Raw genomic sequence first — 16999 nt, forward strand, 5'->3', positions numbered from 1 at the left:
TCAGTTTGGTTTGGAGCTTTTAAAAAATATTTTTTTTGAGTTTTTAATTCGTATTTTGTTATTTTTTTTTAGTAGTTTTTTAACATTTAATTTTTTTTTTTTTTTTTACTTTTTAGATCCCCTCAAAAAGTATGAAATTTGTGCGCAAGTCTTTCAATTTCATTGAAAAAAAAAATATAAATTTAATATAATTTTGTATTTTGTTACATTCAATGAATTTTTTAAAAAAATATATACAAAATTTGTACATTTTAATTGTATCTAGATTAATTGAAGGTAAAAACTAAAAAATTTAGTCGCGTAAGCTGCTCTGGATACCTAGTCGTTAAAAAAAATCTAGATTAAGTGATTCTAAAACTAAAAAAAATGATTAAAATATTTAAAAAATTCATTAAAAAAATACAGATTAACAATTCAAAAAAACTAATTTTGGAAAATTTCAAACCAAACAGAGTTAAAAAAGATAGAAACAAGCTTTAAAAACCCTACGACATTTTTTTCTTTCATTACCTCAACAACCCTTCCGATTATTCAATAGAATTGAAAACTCTCTCTTGTCCTACAATTCCACCTGTAATATATACTTTGAAATAAAAAATAAATAAAAGTTAAATAGCCAACTACGCCAATGACACTGCCATGGGACTTCTAACAATATGAACTCCATCAGTCCAAGTATACCATCCAAATGAGTACTCATTTTTGCCCATTGAGCCTTCTATCTCAGCCTCATTCTCTGCTTTAACCCTTATTGTGAAGCTCTTTTTTTGCCCAACATGTTTGAAAAACAAAATACTCGGCGAGACCTTGACGGAGAACCCCATAGGCGGCTTAACCCTAGAAAAGTACACACTCTTGCCGCCACCGACATTCGTGACGGTTCTCTTGACAGTCACTGTGCCATTGAGTTTGGAGATTGCAAGAGATGGGTAGTTGAGATTGTTTGTTGAGGGTGATTCTTTTGGGCATTTGAATGATGGGTCGAGATTTTTAACACCATTGCTGCAGAGGAAGAGGAGGTAGTCCGAGTAGGTGGCGTCGTAGACGAGTCCCGGATCTGCTGCCTTTGTCGGCCTAAGGTGGCCGGAACCATATTGGAAGGAATTAGCTGGATTACCGGTTTCATCTGTTATTAGCTCTTTCATGTTATTTCTTAGCCCCGCTGCATTAAGATAAAACCGTGACAAAAAATCAATGACATATGACAAAAAATCAATGACATATAATATATTATCTTTTAGGAAAATGAGTTGCACCCCCTCAAGGAGGCACCTCCTTTGACTCCCTCTCTCTCTGATTGGCCAGTTTTTCTTTTTTCTTTTTCTTTTTTTCCTTCTTTCCCAATCACCAACCGCCACATGTGTGTGGGATAGTGGGGTGGTGATTGGAGGGGGTCTGAATTACTTCCCTATTTTTTATTAGTGACATGTTGTAAATTTGCATGAAATATGATAGTTTCATCATACTTGAAAATATTACTCATTTCTATGCAAAAATGTGCTTAAAGAATGAAAGATGGAATATAGTCAGAAAATGTAACATTTTTTTTTTTCATTTTTATTACTTATAGCTCATGTTATACAAAAAAAATGATACTAATTAATATTATTTCTAGCAATATTACGTACCTAGAAAAAAAAAATCAAGAAAAAAAACTTAGAATTTTAAATTTACAAACAAGATTCATTGAAGACGTGTTCCCACAACAAGAAACTTAAATCTATACCACCAAAAAAAAAAAATTTCTGGTTCTTTTCTTGGGAGACTAGTTTTCTTCTATTATTTCATTATAATTAAAAATGTAACTTATTTCTTTGTAAAAAAAAGTTGTGCTCAGAAGAATTTGTCACATGATTCTATAACCGAGAGGCTGAATTAGGACATAATAATTTAGGGATAAAAGATCCCTCATCCTCCACGTGATGTGCCAAAACCATTCACCTTGTTTGGTTTGTGAATTCTTAATTCACTTTTCAAAAGTTAAAACTTTTTATTTTTCGTGTTTTTTTCATTTTCATTAATTTTTTTTAATAGTTTTAAGTATTTTTTTTTAATTTTTAGATACACCTAACATAAATACATTTAAAAAGTATAATGTTTGTGAAAAAAAATCTTTAAAAAATTCACTAAATACCAAAAATACAAAAAAGAAAAAGAAAATTCAGTACATTTTTCGTATTCTTGTGTATTTATTGATTTTTTAAAAATATTTTACTTTTTAGATACATCTGAGTAAGGTGCATCTACAAAAGTAAAAAAATTACTTAAAATTTTACTTTAAAAATATTCGGTAAAAATAAAAAAATACGAAAAACAAAATTTTTTCTAAAAGATTAAAACCAAATACAGCCATTACTATCTGTTAATTTGAAATTCACACAATGAGTGGTGGATACAGTGTTTCGGAAAACAGAAAAAAAGAATAGAGACAGAGAATCCGATGCCATGCACAAGTGTACCTGAGGTGATAAGAGCAGATCTAATGGCAGCACTACTCCAAGTAGGGTGTATGGCTTTGAGAAGGGCAGCTGCAGCACCAACGTGAGGGCAAGACATGGAAGTACCAGAAAGAATGTTATATTTGACAACTCTATGATCACTTGACAGTTTTGTAGGGGATGATGCTTCACTCCATGCTGCTAATATGTTGAGCCCTGGGGCAGTGATATCAGGCTGTAAAAAGTAAAAGTGAAAAAAGCAATATCAATGCATGGAATTCATATGTTAAAAAGTAAGGTAAATGTCACTTTAACCCTGTATAGTTTGAATTAAATTTTACTTTGGTCCTATTGTTTTAATTAGAACAATTCTATATTTTAAATCCAATTTTAGTTTGGCTTTTTTATTCAAGTTCACTAGTCAATCTTTTGAAGAGTACACATAAAAAAAATTAACGAAAATTTAGATAGAATGATTAAATTGAAAATGGCTTAAAGTATGGGGATCAAATTATTCAAATTGAAAATTTTTGATCAAACTATAGAGGTAAAATAATATATATATATATATATATACATTTTGGGAAATGAGGATGAAATAAGAAAACAATTAATTTCTTGGAAATTAGATTCATTTTCAAGATCTGTTTTTAATTTTTTTAAAAAATAAAATAAGTAAAAACTAGTTTGACAAGCATATACACCAAAAAGATTTTTGTTTGAATTAAAAAAAAATTATTTCTAACCCCCCAAAAGATACAATCATGTAAAAATAATGAGTATTTGAGGCCAAATTAGTTTTCATCTATTTTGAGAAAATTTCAAAAAATTGACTCGTAAAATTTTCATAGAAAAATTCAAAGTGCAATTCTGGCGACAATGCTTTCATGACATTGTCTTTCTATGAAAAATTTATGAATATGTGACATTACTGAAATCGTTTCATTTATTACCTTGAGAATGTTAGGCGTAATTGTATTTGGACCCCTACTAGAGAAGGCGGCCATGAACGGTGCAGGTTGTCGATGTAACACCGTCCTTGCCGAATTAATATATGCCGTCGGTCTTATAGATGAATTGATATATTTGAGAATTTTGATTGCGGCGTCTGAATCCACTGCGGTGGCAGGAAGAACATGAGCATCGACCACCACTTCGGCTCCAGTCGCCGGAACATTTCCTAGGATGAAACCAACACCACCAGCCCTTTTCACCTCCATGCCCTTTCCAATTCTAGTCCCATTTCCTCTCAAACACAACACAATCTTCCCTTTGGCTTTCTTAGGTGAAAGAGAATTGGGTAGGCATTGCCTGGAAAAAATATTTATCACTAAAATTTGCCCAAGTATCGAAAAAAAAAAAATGGTAATTATACATGCAACCTCTATAATTTGTCTATTATTTTAATTTAATTCAATTAATAATATCGGTCAAAAAAATTGGGTAGAATGCAAGGCAAAATAGTCCATTAAAAAAGGAATAGAACATTTCAAATTGGATGAAAATCCTTAAATAATTTTGAGAAGAGTGAATGGATTATTTTGCACTTTGATTTCAATATAATTTCTAAAGAGTGTTATAAATTAGATTGAATTGACACAATATAAAAAGTTCAAGAGTAAAATTGATGCAATTGGAACTATAAGGACTAAAGCCTCGTTTGAGAATATGCTATTTTAATAGTTTTTTGACTTTTTACGAAATAATATAAAGAAAATGATGCGATAACTTATAGTAACTTTTTGACTTTCTGACTTTTTAGCTAAAACATGTAATAGGGTTAAGTTGACACAGAAATTAAATTATAACGGTTAAATGTAATTTGTCCTAAAATTTAAAACAACGAAGAAGAAAGATTACCCCGCGATATAATTTTTGGGCACGTTGGGTGCAACTACTTGTGCTGCATAAGCTAGTGGGTACATTCTCTCCTTCAGCTTGTATGGAGTTACTGTTTGTCCCTAGTACATTGGCAAGAACATACGAGGTCTTTAATTAAATGATTGTCTGATAATGAATCAGAGTAATCCGTGTTTGTAACATTAACTTGAGAAAAAAAATCAATTTAAAAAAATATTTACCTCAAATTCCCTGCCATTTCCTAGCACAAGAGGTGCTATGAAAGCTCGGTCCACGCTACTAGCACCCACAGTGATGATCCATGGAGCCGGATTAGACAACGTCGATTGGGCAGGGCCATTGTTTCCTGCGCTACACGCGACCACAATCTCTTTCTTGATAGCATGAAGAGCTCCAATTGCAATGCCATCATGGGTATAAAAAGTAGGCTCATCCGTCACAATCGATATGCTTAGCACATTAACACCATCGGCAATGGCATCGTCAATAGCCGCTAACATGTCCTCGGCGAAGCATGTGTTCCCATCTACTTTCTCTTGGCCCGGAATTGCCCAACAAGCTTTGTATATCGCGAGGTGTACGAGTGGTGCACCACCCGAGGCAGTGCCACGAGCAAAACCACCGAGGGCGGAGACATTTTTCACTCTCCGACCTCCAACGGTTGATGCTGTGTGAGTGCCATGGCCGTCCCTGTCGCGGGGAGACCGGTAGTCTAGTGAAGTATTTAGACTACCATAGTATTTCTCATAGCCCTTTAGGTAGTATCTAGCTCCAATTAACTTCCTGCAAAAAGAAAAAAAAAAATGCAACACATTATTAAATTTAGTTGTGGAGTGAGATGTTGTTCTTGAACATTTTGTGTTTGGTTTATGCGATTTAGAAATAGGGGTGGCGAAATTTGTATCCAACTCATTGTTTTTTTTAATTTATTTATTAAAATAATGTTGTGAATCTCACTAAATTTCATATTCATTGACTGGTGACAAAACTGATATACACTTTTCGTAATTTATAAAAACTCTAATTATTATATTGTATAATATAATTTGAGAAAGTCAAGGTATGAATTAAATGATATGGAATAAAAATATGAATCGGTAACCAAAGCCATCATGGTTGAGCCGTAAAAGATGAGTAAGGATCCTCTAGAGTTTTTTTTTTTTTTAAAGTTTACTAGAGTGGTGCATTGTATGGTTGAGATTTAATGACAAGTCACATCAATTTTTCAGCATTAAATCTCAACCACACAATCACTACTTTAGAAAAGTTTAGAAAAAAAATACTCTAGACGATCCTTGGTGGTTAAAGATTTGTGCTTGTGAAATTATTTTTGAAAACAATAATTAAATGTAGAAGCTAAGGGCAGCATGTAAAGACATAATAATTGTTGCATGTAAAGACATAATACAAATAGTTAATTGTTACCAATCCGAATAATTGTTGCATGTAAAGGCATAATACAGGACAGCATGAAGAGGACAATTTGATGCTTCCCACTTTATGAAAATGCCTTCTTTGGTATTATGAAATACATTTAATTTGAATAAAGCGTATTTACCAATTAGTTCTATTAAGTAAATTTATTTATTTACAAATCATAACTAATAAATTTATCACTATAAATTTATTCATAAAAATAAAAGAGACTGATAAATTTATCAATAGAACTTAATGGGTAATAAGTTCTAAAAATAGAAGTTATTGATAATTTACCCTTTAAACCAATACCTTCTTTGGAATAACCCATCATTTTTAAATATTTTTTTGTGGGGTTTACTACAATTAGCATCACCTTTACCAAAATTTCACCTTGATTCTTCATTTTAAATTGTGACAATCAACTTTTTATATTTTAAATCAAGTAATAATATTATTCTTTCGTCCATCTAACATAAATAAAGTTAATAGAACTTGTAATGTGAACCATATGTTACATTTTTGTTATCTCGTTAATATCTTTACACTTTCATTAAAATCTTATATTAGATGGATGAGTCAAAGTGATTTAAAATGTAAAGTATTAACTGTCACAATTAAAAATGAAAGAGTCAAAGTTTGATTTTAATAAAAATGCACAAATACTAATATAATTAACTTTTTTTTTTTTGGTGGTGAGAATATAAAAGCTTAAACTATATTTGAATCATAAATTTAAATAAAAATTTAAAAAGAAAAAAAATAAAAAATAAAAACTAAATTGTAATTATATTTTTATTTCTATCTCACCAACATTTTATAATTTTTTTAATCTCTATTTAAATTTATAATTTAAACACAACCTCACCACCTACCATGTGAGAAGCAAATAAGGAGGATCAAGGAAACTATAGTCTATATGTTACAATACATATAAATAGACTCACTTATTACAGTGTGATGAGTTAAAAGCTTGGCCACTCTGGCAGATTCCTTTCCATGATTTTGGAATGGGTCCCATCCCTTTATCACTGAAGCTCTTTGATTCTGGCCACACACCTACATTTGTAATCACCCAAACAACACAATCAAATTTGATAAAATTTCTTTTCTTTCTACCAATAAATAAATAAATTACTATATATATACATTCCACAACCAGATATGTAATATGAAAATTAAAAGGTCAAATATGTGCACTATGTAATATAGATGGTAATATTTTAAATATTAGTTGATACTATTATATATATATATATATATATATATTAGGGTAAATTATATTACTAGTTTTTGTATTTGAAATTTTGTATTATTTTGGTCTTTTTAATTTTAAATAGCTCAATTTTGATACTGAATAATTTTACTTTGTTTTAAATTAATCCAATAAATACACACCTAAACGGCATGTGTTATGCTTAAAATTATAAATTTGATCAATTCATTGACTTTACTATTTTCTATCAAAAGCCTATTATCAATTGGACTAAATTAACTCAAAATTTTAAATTAAAGATTAAAATCGAACCAATTGAAACGGTAAGAACCAAAATAATGCAAACAATAAAATGTAAGCACTATGGATGTTATTTGCCCATATATATATATATATATATATATTAAATTATCATTATTTAAATGGAGGAATGTAGGGATAGGAGGATTGTTACCACTATCCAAGAGGCCAACAATGACTCCTTTGCCATATCTGGACTTGAACAACAAGTCATCTTTCTTCACAAAATTGTGCAATTGCACTCCTTCTTCTAAACCCACAAATTCCCATGATCTTGTAGTCTGCAATGAGTACTTTCTTGGGTGGCTTCTAATCACTGATACCACTTCCTCCAATTCTGTCACCAATAATTAAATTAAAAACAAAAACAAAAAACAATGAGATAGAGGATTGTGACTTGGCCTCTGTAGACCTCACTTTATAGCTGTCGCCTCGTGGTTTTAAAAAAACTATAATTGGGAGAGAATTTTTTTACTTTTTTGTTTCTTATAAGATGTAATTTATTACCAGATAGTTTTGAGGCTTCATCAGGGGTGAGCACAGCAGCGAATCCATTGATACTGTTCTTGTAACTGTAAACAAGGGAAGCCTTGGCTTCTTCCTCAGATTTCTTGACAGAGATAAGATAAGAGTGATGGTTTGATTCGATTTCATCCAATGTTTTCTCTCCACTGTGTTGTCCAAAGTATACTATATATACCTGTAACAATCATACAACATTTTGTCATGTAACATAAATAAATAAATAAATAAATATACAGAAAAGAAAAGCGGAAACCTGTTGTTCAACACATGAGGCTAAGAGAGGGAGAAGAAGAAGGAGGAGGAGGAGAGAGAAAACTGGAGCTATCTTCATAGTTGATGATGGCATGATGCGTAGAATCATGGGAGGGATATATAAGATCATGAGATGGATATATAGAAATATCGGGTGCATTATGGTTTATCCTTTAATTTCTGAGTTGGAAGAGTTTTCTCTTCTGTAATCATTTAGGCCTAAATAATTGCAAGGGTCTTAAAATTTTGATGGGCGAACTGTATTTTTTTAAATATGAAAAGTAATTAAATGAAAATTTAAGGGTCGATTGAATCTCCCTTTTCATACCAATGAAATAAAATGGACTAAATTAATATTTTATTCCCAAAAGTATAGCTGTTTCTTGGTTTGAGTTTAGTCCTTAAACTATTTGTCTTTTCTTATGTTGGTCCAATTCGTCACGATTAAGAGGCAATTTATAAATTTAAATATTTAAGTTTTCTACTTTGGTCACTAAAAAATTAAAATTTTTCTAAAGTTTTTCCATTTGATCTCTAAATCCAAATTCAAATCCAATCTAATCCAAAACCAGCTCCACCCCAAAATTCATCTCCAAACCTACCGAATCTAAAACATCAACTTCATATTGGATCGAAATGAAAAATACGATCGTATGCTCTAGGTTGTGATCATGCATAGAAAAGAGGACATTGGGAGAAACAAAAAAAAGAAGTGAAAGTTCATGTGTTGTGAGGTTACATTTTTATAGAGCAAGAGATAGGTGTATTTAAAATATAAATTTTAATTTTGAATTGAAAATATGTTGTATATGTCATTTACATAGTGAAAGTATTCTTTATTATGTCAATGATCATAACGTCTTGTATCCCTCTTTTTCCTACTATTTTTTATTTGTTTTCTTTTGAATGGAGAAATCGACATTTAGAGAAATCGATATTTGTCACAAGAAGAGAATGCTGCTTGGCAAATAAAGAGGAGGAAATTTATGAACACCAAATGAGATGTTCACTTTTAATAACAGTATGGATAATGAGGTTGGTTGCAATTGTGGGAAAATATTTATTTCCTTATTTTTATTTTTGGGGGTTAGGGATCAAATGGGATAATCATTTTCTTCAAGGACTAAAATGGACAAAGGTAGTATGATATGCACACGCTAATTCAGGATACCTTACATATAAAAATAAATAAATAAATAAAAGTGGGTAAAGGTCTATACTTTTAGGTGTAAAAGTATAATTTATTCTATTTCCATGAATTATCACTAGATGTACGCTGGGACTAAGTCAACTTAATCCATATAGTATTTTTCGTTACAAGTATAATGGTTGTTAGAATTTAAATCAAAATGAGAAGAATCTAATAATTTAGGAACTAAATGAGAAAATTTTATTTCTTTAATGATCGAAGGAAGAAAATGATCGAATTTTAAAAGATAAAAATGCAAGTTTTAACTATTTTCGGAGAGATAAAGGTTTTGCTAATTTAACGATTCCTATTTGGATGGAGATAAGTTACCTGAATTTTCTCAATCATGATCCTTCAAAACAAACTTTATATATTTTATGGGACCACATACCCTAAAATACATCTATCGCTTTTTTTGACCCAATGGGATTGCATTTGAATGGAAAAAATATGCCCCCTGTTTTTTTTTTCAAAAGATAATGTTTTGATAGAGCAATTTTAGTTTGGAAGATTGCTATATATCACAGATTAATTTAACTTTTTCTTCACATTTTATATGGGTTCGCGAAGCAAACGTCAATTGTACATGTAGATTCTTTACATTTAAAAAAATTAGCGTAAAATTCGTACTCCAGACAATTAATAAAATGTAAATAATATTAAATATATTAAAAAAATTAAATATTATAATATTAATTTAGATAGGTATTTAAATAATAGATTTAAGTGATTCACTATGTTTATATAGATATGCAGGATTAATTAAAAAAAATAATAATAATTTTTTTTATTTTAAATACAGTCAATCAGATAAACTCAATATTGAAAAGGAAGAGTAAGGGGATGTTTGATAATATGATTCTGCACTTAAAATTGAATGTATTAAATAATAATCAATTAAGTTTATTTGATAACCACAATTGATATCACTTAAAAATTTAAGTGTCTTTTAAAATGTAATCTAAAATTTGAAAAAAATTTAAGTCATATGAAACTTACTTAATTTTGACTAAATTTATAATACTAAACATAAGTGTCAGTATAAACTATTATAAACTTACTACTAATTCTACCACCACCACCACTACTACTATACTAACACCACTACTACTATTACTACCACCATCACCGTCACTACCGCTACCATGCCACCACCATCGTCACCACTACCCTCACCGCCACCACTACCACCACCACCACCATTATCATGCCACTGCCATTACCAATGCCATCACTATCGCCGCCACCGCCACCACCACCACCATGCCACCGCCGCCACTATCTCTACCACTATCACCACTACCATTGATACTGCTACCACCACCACCACCATGTCTGCCACTGCCACCACCGCTACCACCATCACCACCGCCACCACCACCACTACTATCACCATCACAATATAAAAATTGAAATATATAATTTAAAAATAATAAATTTTAAATTTAATCTTACACATATTAAAAAATTTATTTTTAGTTAAGCACTTAAATTTTTATCAAACAATTTTTCAGGTTAAAAATTTCACTATTCAATTTTCAATACTTAATTTTCAGTTTTCAACTTTCAAATTTATCAAGCAGCACCTAAGAGCATTTCCAATGATAATAGACATTTTACCTATCTAAACATTACTATAAAATATATATTTTATTTTGCCTATCAACTATTTTATGTTTACCCTAACCATACTCGTTATTTTAACTATTCATCCAAATACTATTAACTTTATAAAATGCCACATCAACAACAAAGATGGAGGAAAATGATTCAAATGATTAAATACAATTTGCCTAGCCTTGAAGGCTAACTATATGTAGCTAGTGAATGTAAGTTGAGCTAAAATGCCTAATCACAATGCACTGGAGTTGAAAAAAGTGAGTCATACTAGACATTTTGACTAACAAGCATTATATGTCTAGTGGGTTGAAGATACTGAAATTCAATAAATATAAGATAAAGATTAAAAAAAAAACATTAAGTTTAAATTTAAAGATAAACTATAAAAATATAGAAAAAGAAAATTAGAAATAAACTGAATTGAAAATCAAGAGTAAAAGTGGATTCTGCAAATATAAGATAAAGACAAAAAAATCAAGTTTAAATTTGAAGATAAACTATAAGAATATAGAAAAAGAAAATTAAATAAATCCTAGAAAAATGAGGTAAAGAGAAATTTAGTAAACATTAAATGTAGATTGAAAAAAAAAAAAAAAAAAACAAGCTGAAATTTTAAAATTCAAAAATAAAATAAGATAAACATAAAAAAAAATCTAATATAATTCTTATAATAGAAGAAACAAAAGAGAGTAATAGTTTAAAAATTGGACAAAAGTGAAATGTTACTTATAATTTTTTAAAATTTGTAAAAAAAAAATATATATATAAAAAATAAGTACTTTTTTTTTTTTGGATAAGCAAAAGGAAACAACTTTGTTGATATCAATAAACGGATTATATCGATAAAGCAAGGGCGAAGAGCATCAAGCATCATAGTGCTACCCTTCATCCCAATTAGGTTGGCACCAAGAGCAACACCCAATCATTTGAGAGCTCACGCCAAAGGGTTGGCTGGAAAAGAGTTAAATACCACCTATAATTTTTGATATAAAAAATAAGTACTGAGATGTAATAAGTTAAAAACTAGAAAAGAGTTAAATACCACGTATAATTATTTAAAATTTAAATTTTGTATATTTAAAAAATAAGCATTTATGATATCTTATTATACAAATTTTAGCTCTATTTTGTATCTACTACTTATAATTTTTAACATTTTTTGTATTCTAAAGCTACTTAATTAAAAAATAAAAAATAAAAAAAATCAAGGGATCACCTTTTTATTTCTTAATTTTGTTTTGTGTCAATAACCTATAAATTTCAACTGTTTTTGTATTCTGAAGCTATTAAATAAAAAAATAGCATCATTTTTCTTTTTAGAATCTTAGTTAGTTTTATTTTTACTTTGTGTTATATGATAATATTATTGTGTCAATAAATTTTGTTGTGTCAATAAATTTTAGTAATTTTTGTATTTTGAAGTTACTAAATAATAAATAAAAATAACATCACTTTTCTTTTCAAAATCATAGTTAGTTTTATTTTAATTTGTGTTATATGATAATATAATCATTCATTTTAAATAATAAGGTTTTAAGCATAAAATGCTCATGACTTGAATGTTTATTTGGCAATGACAAGTGTTATGCACGTGAATATAAAATTTAACAATCATAGGGAAAAAAAAAATTGTATGATTTTTTTTCTCTAAATACATAAAATATATTTATTTAAATTAAGTTTTAAAATTTTGATTATAAATATGTAATGTGTTTATAATTTCGGCACAACATAGTTGAATAATAAATTTATTTATAAAAAATTAATCAAACTTTTATTGATTGAATTCAGTCTGTTTATAAATTACATGACATTCAATAATGTAATTGAAATTAACTATTAAATAATAATTAAATAAAAAAAATATGTATATTGAGCTTTTGTTTTTCAAATGGGTCCAAAAGACCCTATTTATAATTTGTTTTTGTTATATATATAACGACTATATGAGTTGAAAACAAAGTTGTTTATTCGTATATTTATTAAGGAATTTAAGATCCATTTGCTTGAGATGTTCCTTTGTGTAGAATTTTTTTACATACTTATATACAAAGAAACAAATTTAAATCTATGCAGATCTCAAATAAAAAATAAATAAAAATGTAAGTAAAAATGTTATAGAGTTACATAATTAAGTTTAGTTATATTTGAATTTAAATCGAGTGTTCTTATATTACACAACAAAATGAAACGCATAAGTTAATATAATTGAAGAAAAAATATAATGAAAAATAAATGGGACTGAACAAAAACTTCTTTCAAACTTGAGAATGTGTTCCAATTACTCTTCTCGATTGATAAAATATTTCTCAAAAAAAAAAAAAAAATGTGTGAACTTCATTTGCATCATAAAACATCACTCTTTATGTCGATTTTTTAGTTATTCATTGCCGCTACTACTTTTTTCTTGTGCGTTGTACTTGTGAAGTTTTTAAAAAATGAACAATAGATTTTGGAGATACAATCTCATCTACTACATTATTATAATTTCAACAAACGTTGATTATGAAACAATAAAAAAAGTTAAATACACCAAAGAAACTAAAACTAAAAAAAAATATATATATATATATATATATATATATATGCAAAAGAAAAAAGAGAGTACAAAAACTCAATATGAGATTTCAAACATGTTTTTTTTTTTTATATAAGATGCCAAAAATCTTGCATAATTGGTCAAATCACCTATTTAATTCATCTGCAGGATTCCTTCTCTTCTCCAATCTTTTTGTCCAATTTCATTTTATTATGGAAGTTGGGTTTTGAAATATATAAGTTTCATTTTTGTAAAATATCTTTGGGTAAGATGTAAATTTGAATTAGAGTCAAATTGATCTTTTATATCTAAAATATTTTGAAAATCTCTTATTCATTTCGAACTTGAATTTTGAAATGAATTGATATACTTTTCATTTGAAAGTCATAAATCAAGTGATATAAATGGATTAATTACTATATTTTTAAATGATTTAATAAAAGCTAGCTAATAGAATTTTTTGTAATTATTTCAAAAATAAAAATTTTAGAAAAGGAGTATGGAGGTTTTGAGCCCTTGGATTAATTACTATTTTTAAAAATGATTTAATAAAAGCTAGCTAAGAGATAATAAAAGTTCTAGAAAAATAGTATGAAGATTTTGAATTTCACAAAGGCATTCTTATTAAAAATCTCATTTTTCTTAATATATAGCACGAATATAAATAAATAATCAAAAATTAATTTTTAAATTAAAATAATATATAATTTATTTAAAATATGTAGTAAAAATAATTTATAATCAATTAAATTTTATTCATTTTTATCAAAATTACACATAAGAGAATATTTTTATTAACCAACTAGGCTAGCCTAGTTGGCTAACATGTCTTTCTTAGGGCTTAGTCTCAAGGATGTCATGAGTTCAATTTTCCTTGGGAGGGTTGAATTAAGGGTGTGCAAGCACTTAGTGCTTTGTCAAGAGTGGAGAGATTTTCTCCCATAGGTGCTAACCTAACAACTAACAACTAACATTTGCCGATAAAAAAAAAAAAAGGAATATTTTTATTTTGATGTCATTAATTATGTGTTCTAAGCTCTTAATAAAAAATTACATATCATAATTTAATTGGTAAAAATTAAAGAATAAATTACAAAAGTTATATTTAAGATAAAATATAAATATATTTCCCTTTATAATTTTTATAATTTTAATTTACCATATGATATTAGTAAATTACATTTGGTAATATACTAATTTTTGCTTATTTTGTAAAACTTAAAAATTTATTTAGTCAAAATTGTAAATTGTGATATGTCATAACCTTCAATGGTGCTATACACTAATTAATATATCAATTAGTGTATTAACCCATGCTATAACATTACCGTTTCAAAACTATGGACCCCACCCAGTATATAAATTACAAAAGATTCAAAACTAATAAAACTATGTCACATCATCTGTTATTACATTAAAGCCACATTTGTTTGGCGGATTAGGTTGGATGAAATTGTTAGTAAGGGGATGGTCAGTGATGAGATTGTTAATGTAAGGATTGTTACTGAGTGGATTAAGTAAAAATGTGTTTGTTTTGATGATAATGGGAGAGATGATTAGTGATGCGATTGTTAAATTATTTTTATATAAAATAAAAATAAAATATTTCTATGTTAAAAAAAATCTAAAACAAACGTAATATAAAAAATTTTACAAATAACAGGCTACACTTGGGTTTTTAAAAAAAAATGGTGCAACTAAATCCCCTCACTATTTTTTTATTCCCAACTTATTTGAGGAAAACCGAATCCAGTTGGGGTGTAGTGATACTCCAGGTGGAGTAGCAATCCTCTTCAATAAGGAAGCTACCAAATAAGCTATAGTGGGACTCACCTCATTATTACTCCAATTCCATCCCCTAATTTGCAAAACAAACATAACCTAATTGATATATCAATTGGTGCATATAGCTTTATTTTATAACTTTTACGTGAAAATGGATTAGAATTGCCTTGTGGTGTTAGACTAAATATTAAAAATGACCTAGAAACTACTCGACTCAATATTTATGTCAATGTGACCTTCATCTAATCATTAAAAATTGTTTTTATCGGTTCGTGACCGGTATGAGTTAGTTTGGGAGTTCCAATATTGAACTAAATATTAAAAATTAGCCTAAAAAATCTAGTTAGAGTCAATTGTCTTTCAACAATTCATGGTTTAAGCCTATAATATATTATATTTTAATAACTCAATATCAGTTAAAAAAATAATCTTAATAATTATGGTGCTTTTTATCAATCAATAAAAAAAATGTGTGTGATAAGAGTTTGTAATAAGAGTTTGTAATATACAATTTTAAAATGTAATATTAATTCAAAATTTTAAGTACGGAAAATATGTACCAAACTTTATGCTATGTTTGATTCATGGATTTAGGTAGGAGTTTGGAAAGCAAAAGGCAAAATATAGGTGAGATATGAATGAAATATAATTACATTTTATCTAATTTTACATATCTTCTCATTTTTTCTGAAAATCATGAACAAAACACATCATCAATGTTTGAAATGAGTTTTGGATCCTTTATTGTATTGATATATGTTATCTAAGAAAAAAAACCTATATAATATTTGATGGGAGAAGTAAGTTTTTAAAATAGATCATCAATCACATTATAAGGAACAAAAATTAGTCAATAAAAGGTTTTTTAATTATTTAAAAAATTAAACATCAAGAGAAAAAATCTATGGAAAATATAAATTGATTCATACATTTTAGTGGCACAAAAATCTAAATTTTAAAACTGATCTTTTTCAAGTTTTCAAATTTAAAATTTTAAGTGGATTAATTAACTTTCTTTTTGAAATATGTAAATTAAGGCATAATAATTTTTTTTTAAATGATTCAATAAAAGTTAGAAAAAAAATTTCTTTAAGTTTTAAAACTGATTAGTTAACTTTCCTTTTCAAATTTCTAAATTTAAAGTTATAAATGGATTAATTAACTTTCCTTTTGAAATGTGTAAATAAAGGCATAATAAGATTTTTTTTTTTATGATTCAATAAAAGTTAGTAAATAGCATATTTTTTTTAATTATTTAAAAAATAAGAATTCTATAAAAATAATATGAGAATTTTGAGTTTTATAAGGCTTTTCTCATTAGAAATTCCCTGGATAAACTACCAATATGTCATAATAATTGAATTTAATTCCCATAAAATTCTATTGAAAATAGATCTTAGTACAATCGTTGATAAAAATAATTTTTTGAACGATTTTTTTACATATGTAGCTAAAAGTTGACAATTAGTGATTTTTTATCACAATTTTTATAAATTGTTGCTAAAACTTACAATTAGTGACGTTTTTCTGTGATGAATTTTTAAAATTGTCATTAAAAGTTAAAAATTAATGACTTTTTGTAACGATTTTTTTAAACTGTCGCTAAAACTTATAATTAGTGACATTTTTTATAATAATTTTTAATCTATCACTGAAAATTAATAATTAGTGACGTCTTTTAATAGTATAGGATGAAAAATGTCATTATTTATTATAGGACCTATTGGACACGTAAGTCCCCCAAATTTCCTTAATATGTTGAGTCATATTATTTTCTAAATATAATGAGTTATACAAAAAACTCATGGAGCAATACATTGAACTTACACGTCTTTGTAAAGCATTTTATGTGACCACCC

At 27.8% G+C, this 16999-nt stretch overlaps 1 protein-coding gene across 1 annotated transcript; it reads right to left on the reverse strand.

Moving 5' to 3' along the window:
• Positions 1 to 475: 475 nt before the first annotated feature.
• LOC114265588 (subtilase family protein) lies at positions 476 to 8336 on the reverse strand. Its single transcript, XM_028206411.2, has 9 exons — positions 8009 to 8336; positions 7738 to 7930; positions 7385 to 7567; positions 6662 to 6773; positions 4520 to 5081; positions 4299 to 4399; positions 3392 to 3749; positions 2460 to 2673; positions 476 to 1162 (listed from the first exon to the last, which is right to left on the reverse strand). Exons 1-9 carry the CDS (start codon positions 8165 to 8167, stop codon positions 621 to 623), a joined length of 2424 nt encoding a protein of 807 aa, XP_028062212.2. The 5' UTR covers positions 8168 to 8336; the 3' UTR covers positions 476 to 620.
• Between the last annotated feature and the right edge of the window lie 8663 nt (positions 8337 to 16999).

Source organism: Camellia sinensis, chromosome 9, assembly GCF_055761805.1.
Source record: "Camellia sinensis isolate YWXY chromosome 9, ASM5576180v1, whole genome shotgun sequence".
Taxonomy (NCBI): Eukaryota; Viridiplantae; Streptophyta; class Magnoliopsida; order Ericales; family Theaceae; genus Camellia; species Camellia sinensis.

Coding starts and splice junctions, on each gene's coding strand:
- LOC114265588 (XM_028206411.2), bottom strand. CDS start 8,167: ATGCACCCGATATTTCTATATATCCATCTCATGATCTTATATATCCCT. Junction 4,400..4,519: donor GAAATGGCAGGGAATTTGAG/GTAAATATTTTT, acceptor CCAATGTACTAG/GGACAAACAGTAACTCCATA. Junction 1,163..2,459: donor ATCTGCTCTTATCACCTCAG/GTACACTTGTGC, acceptor ATCTTAATGCAG/CGGGGCTAAGAAATAACATG.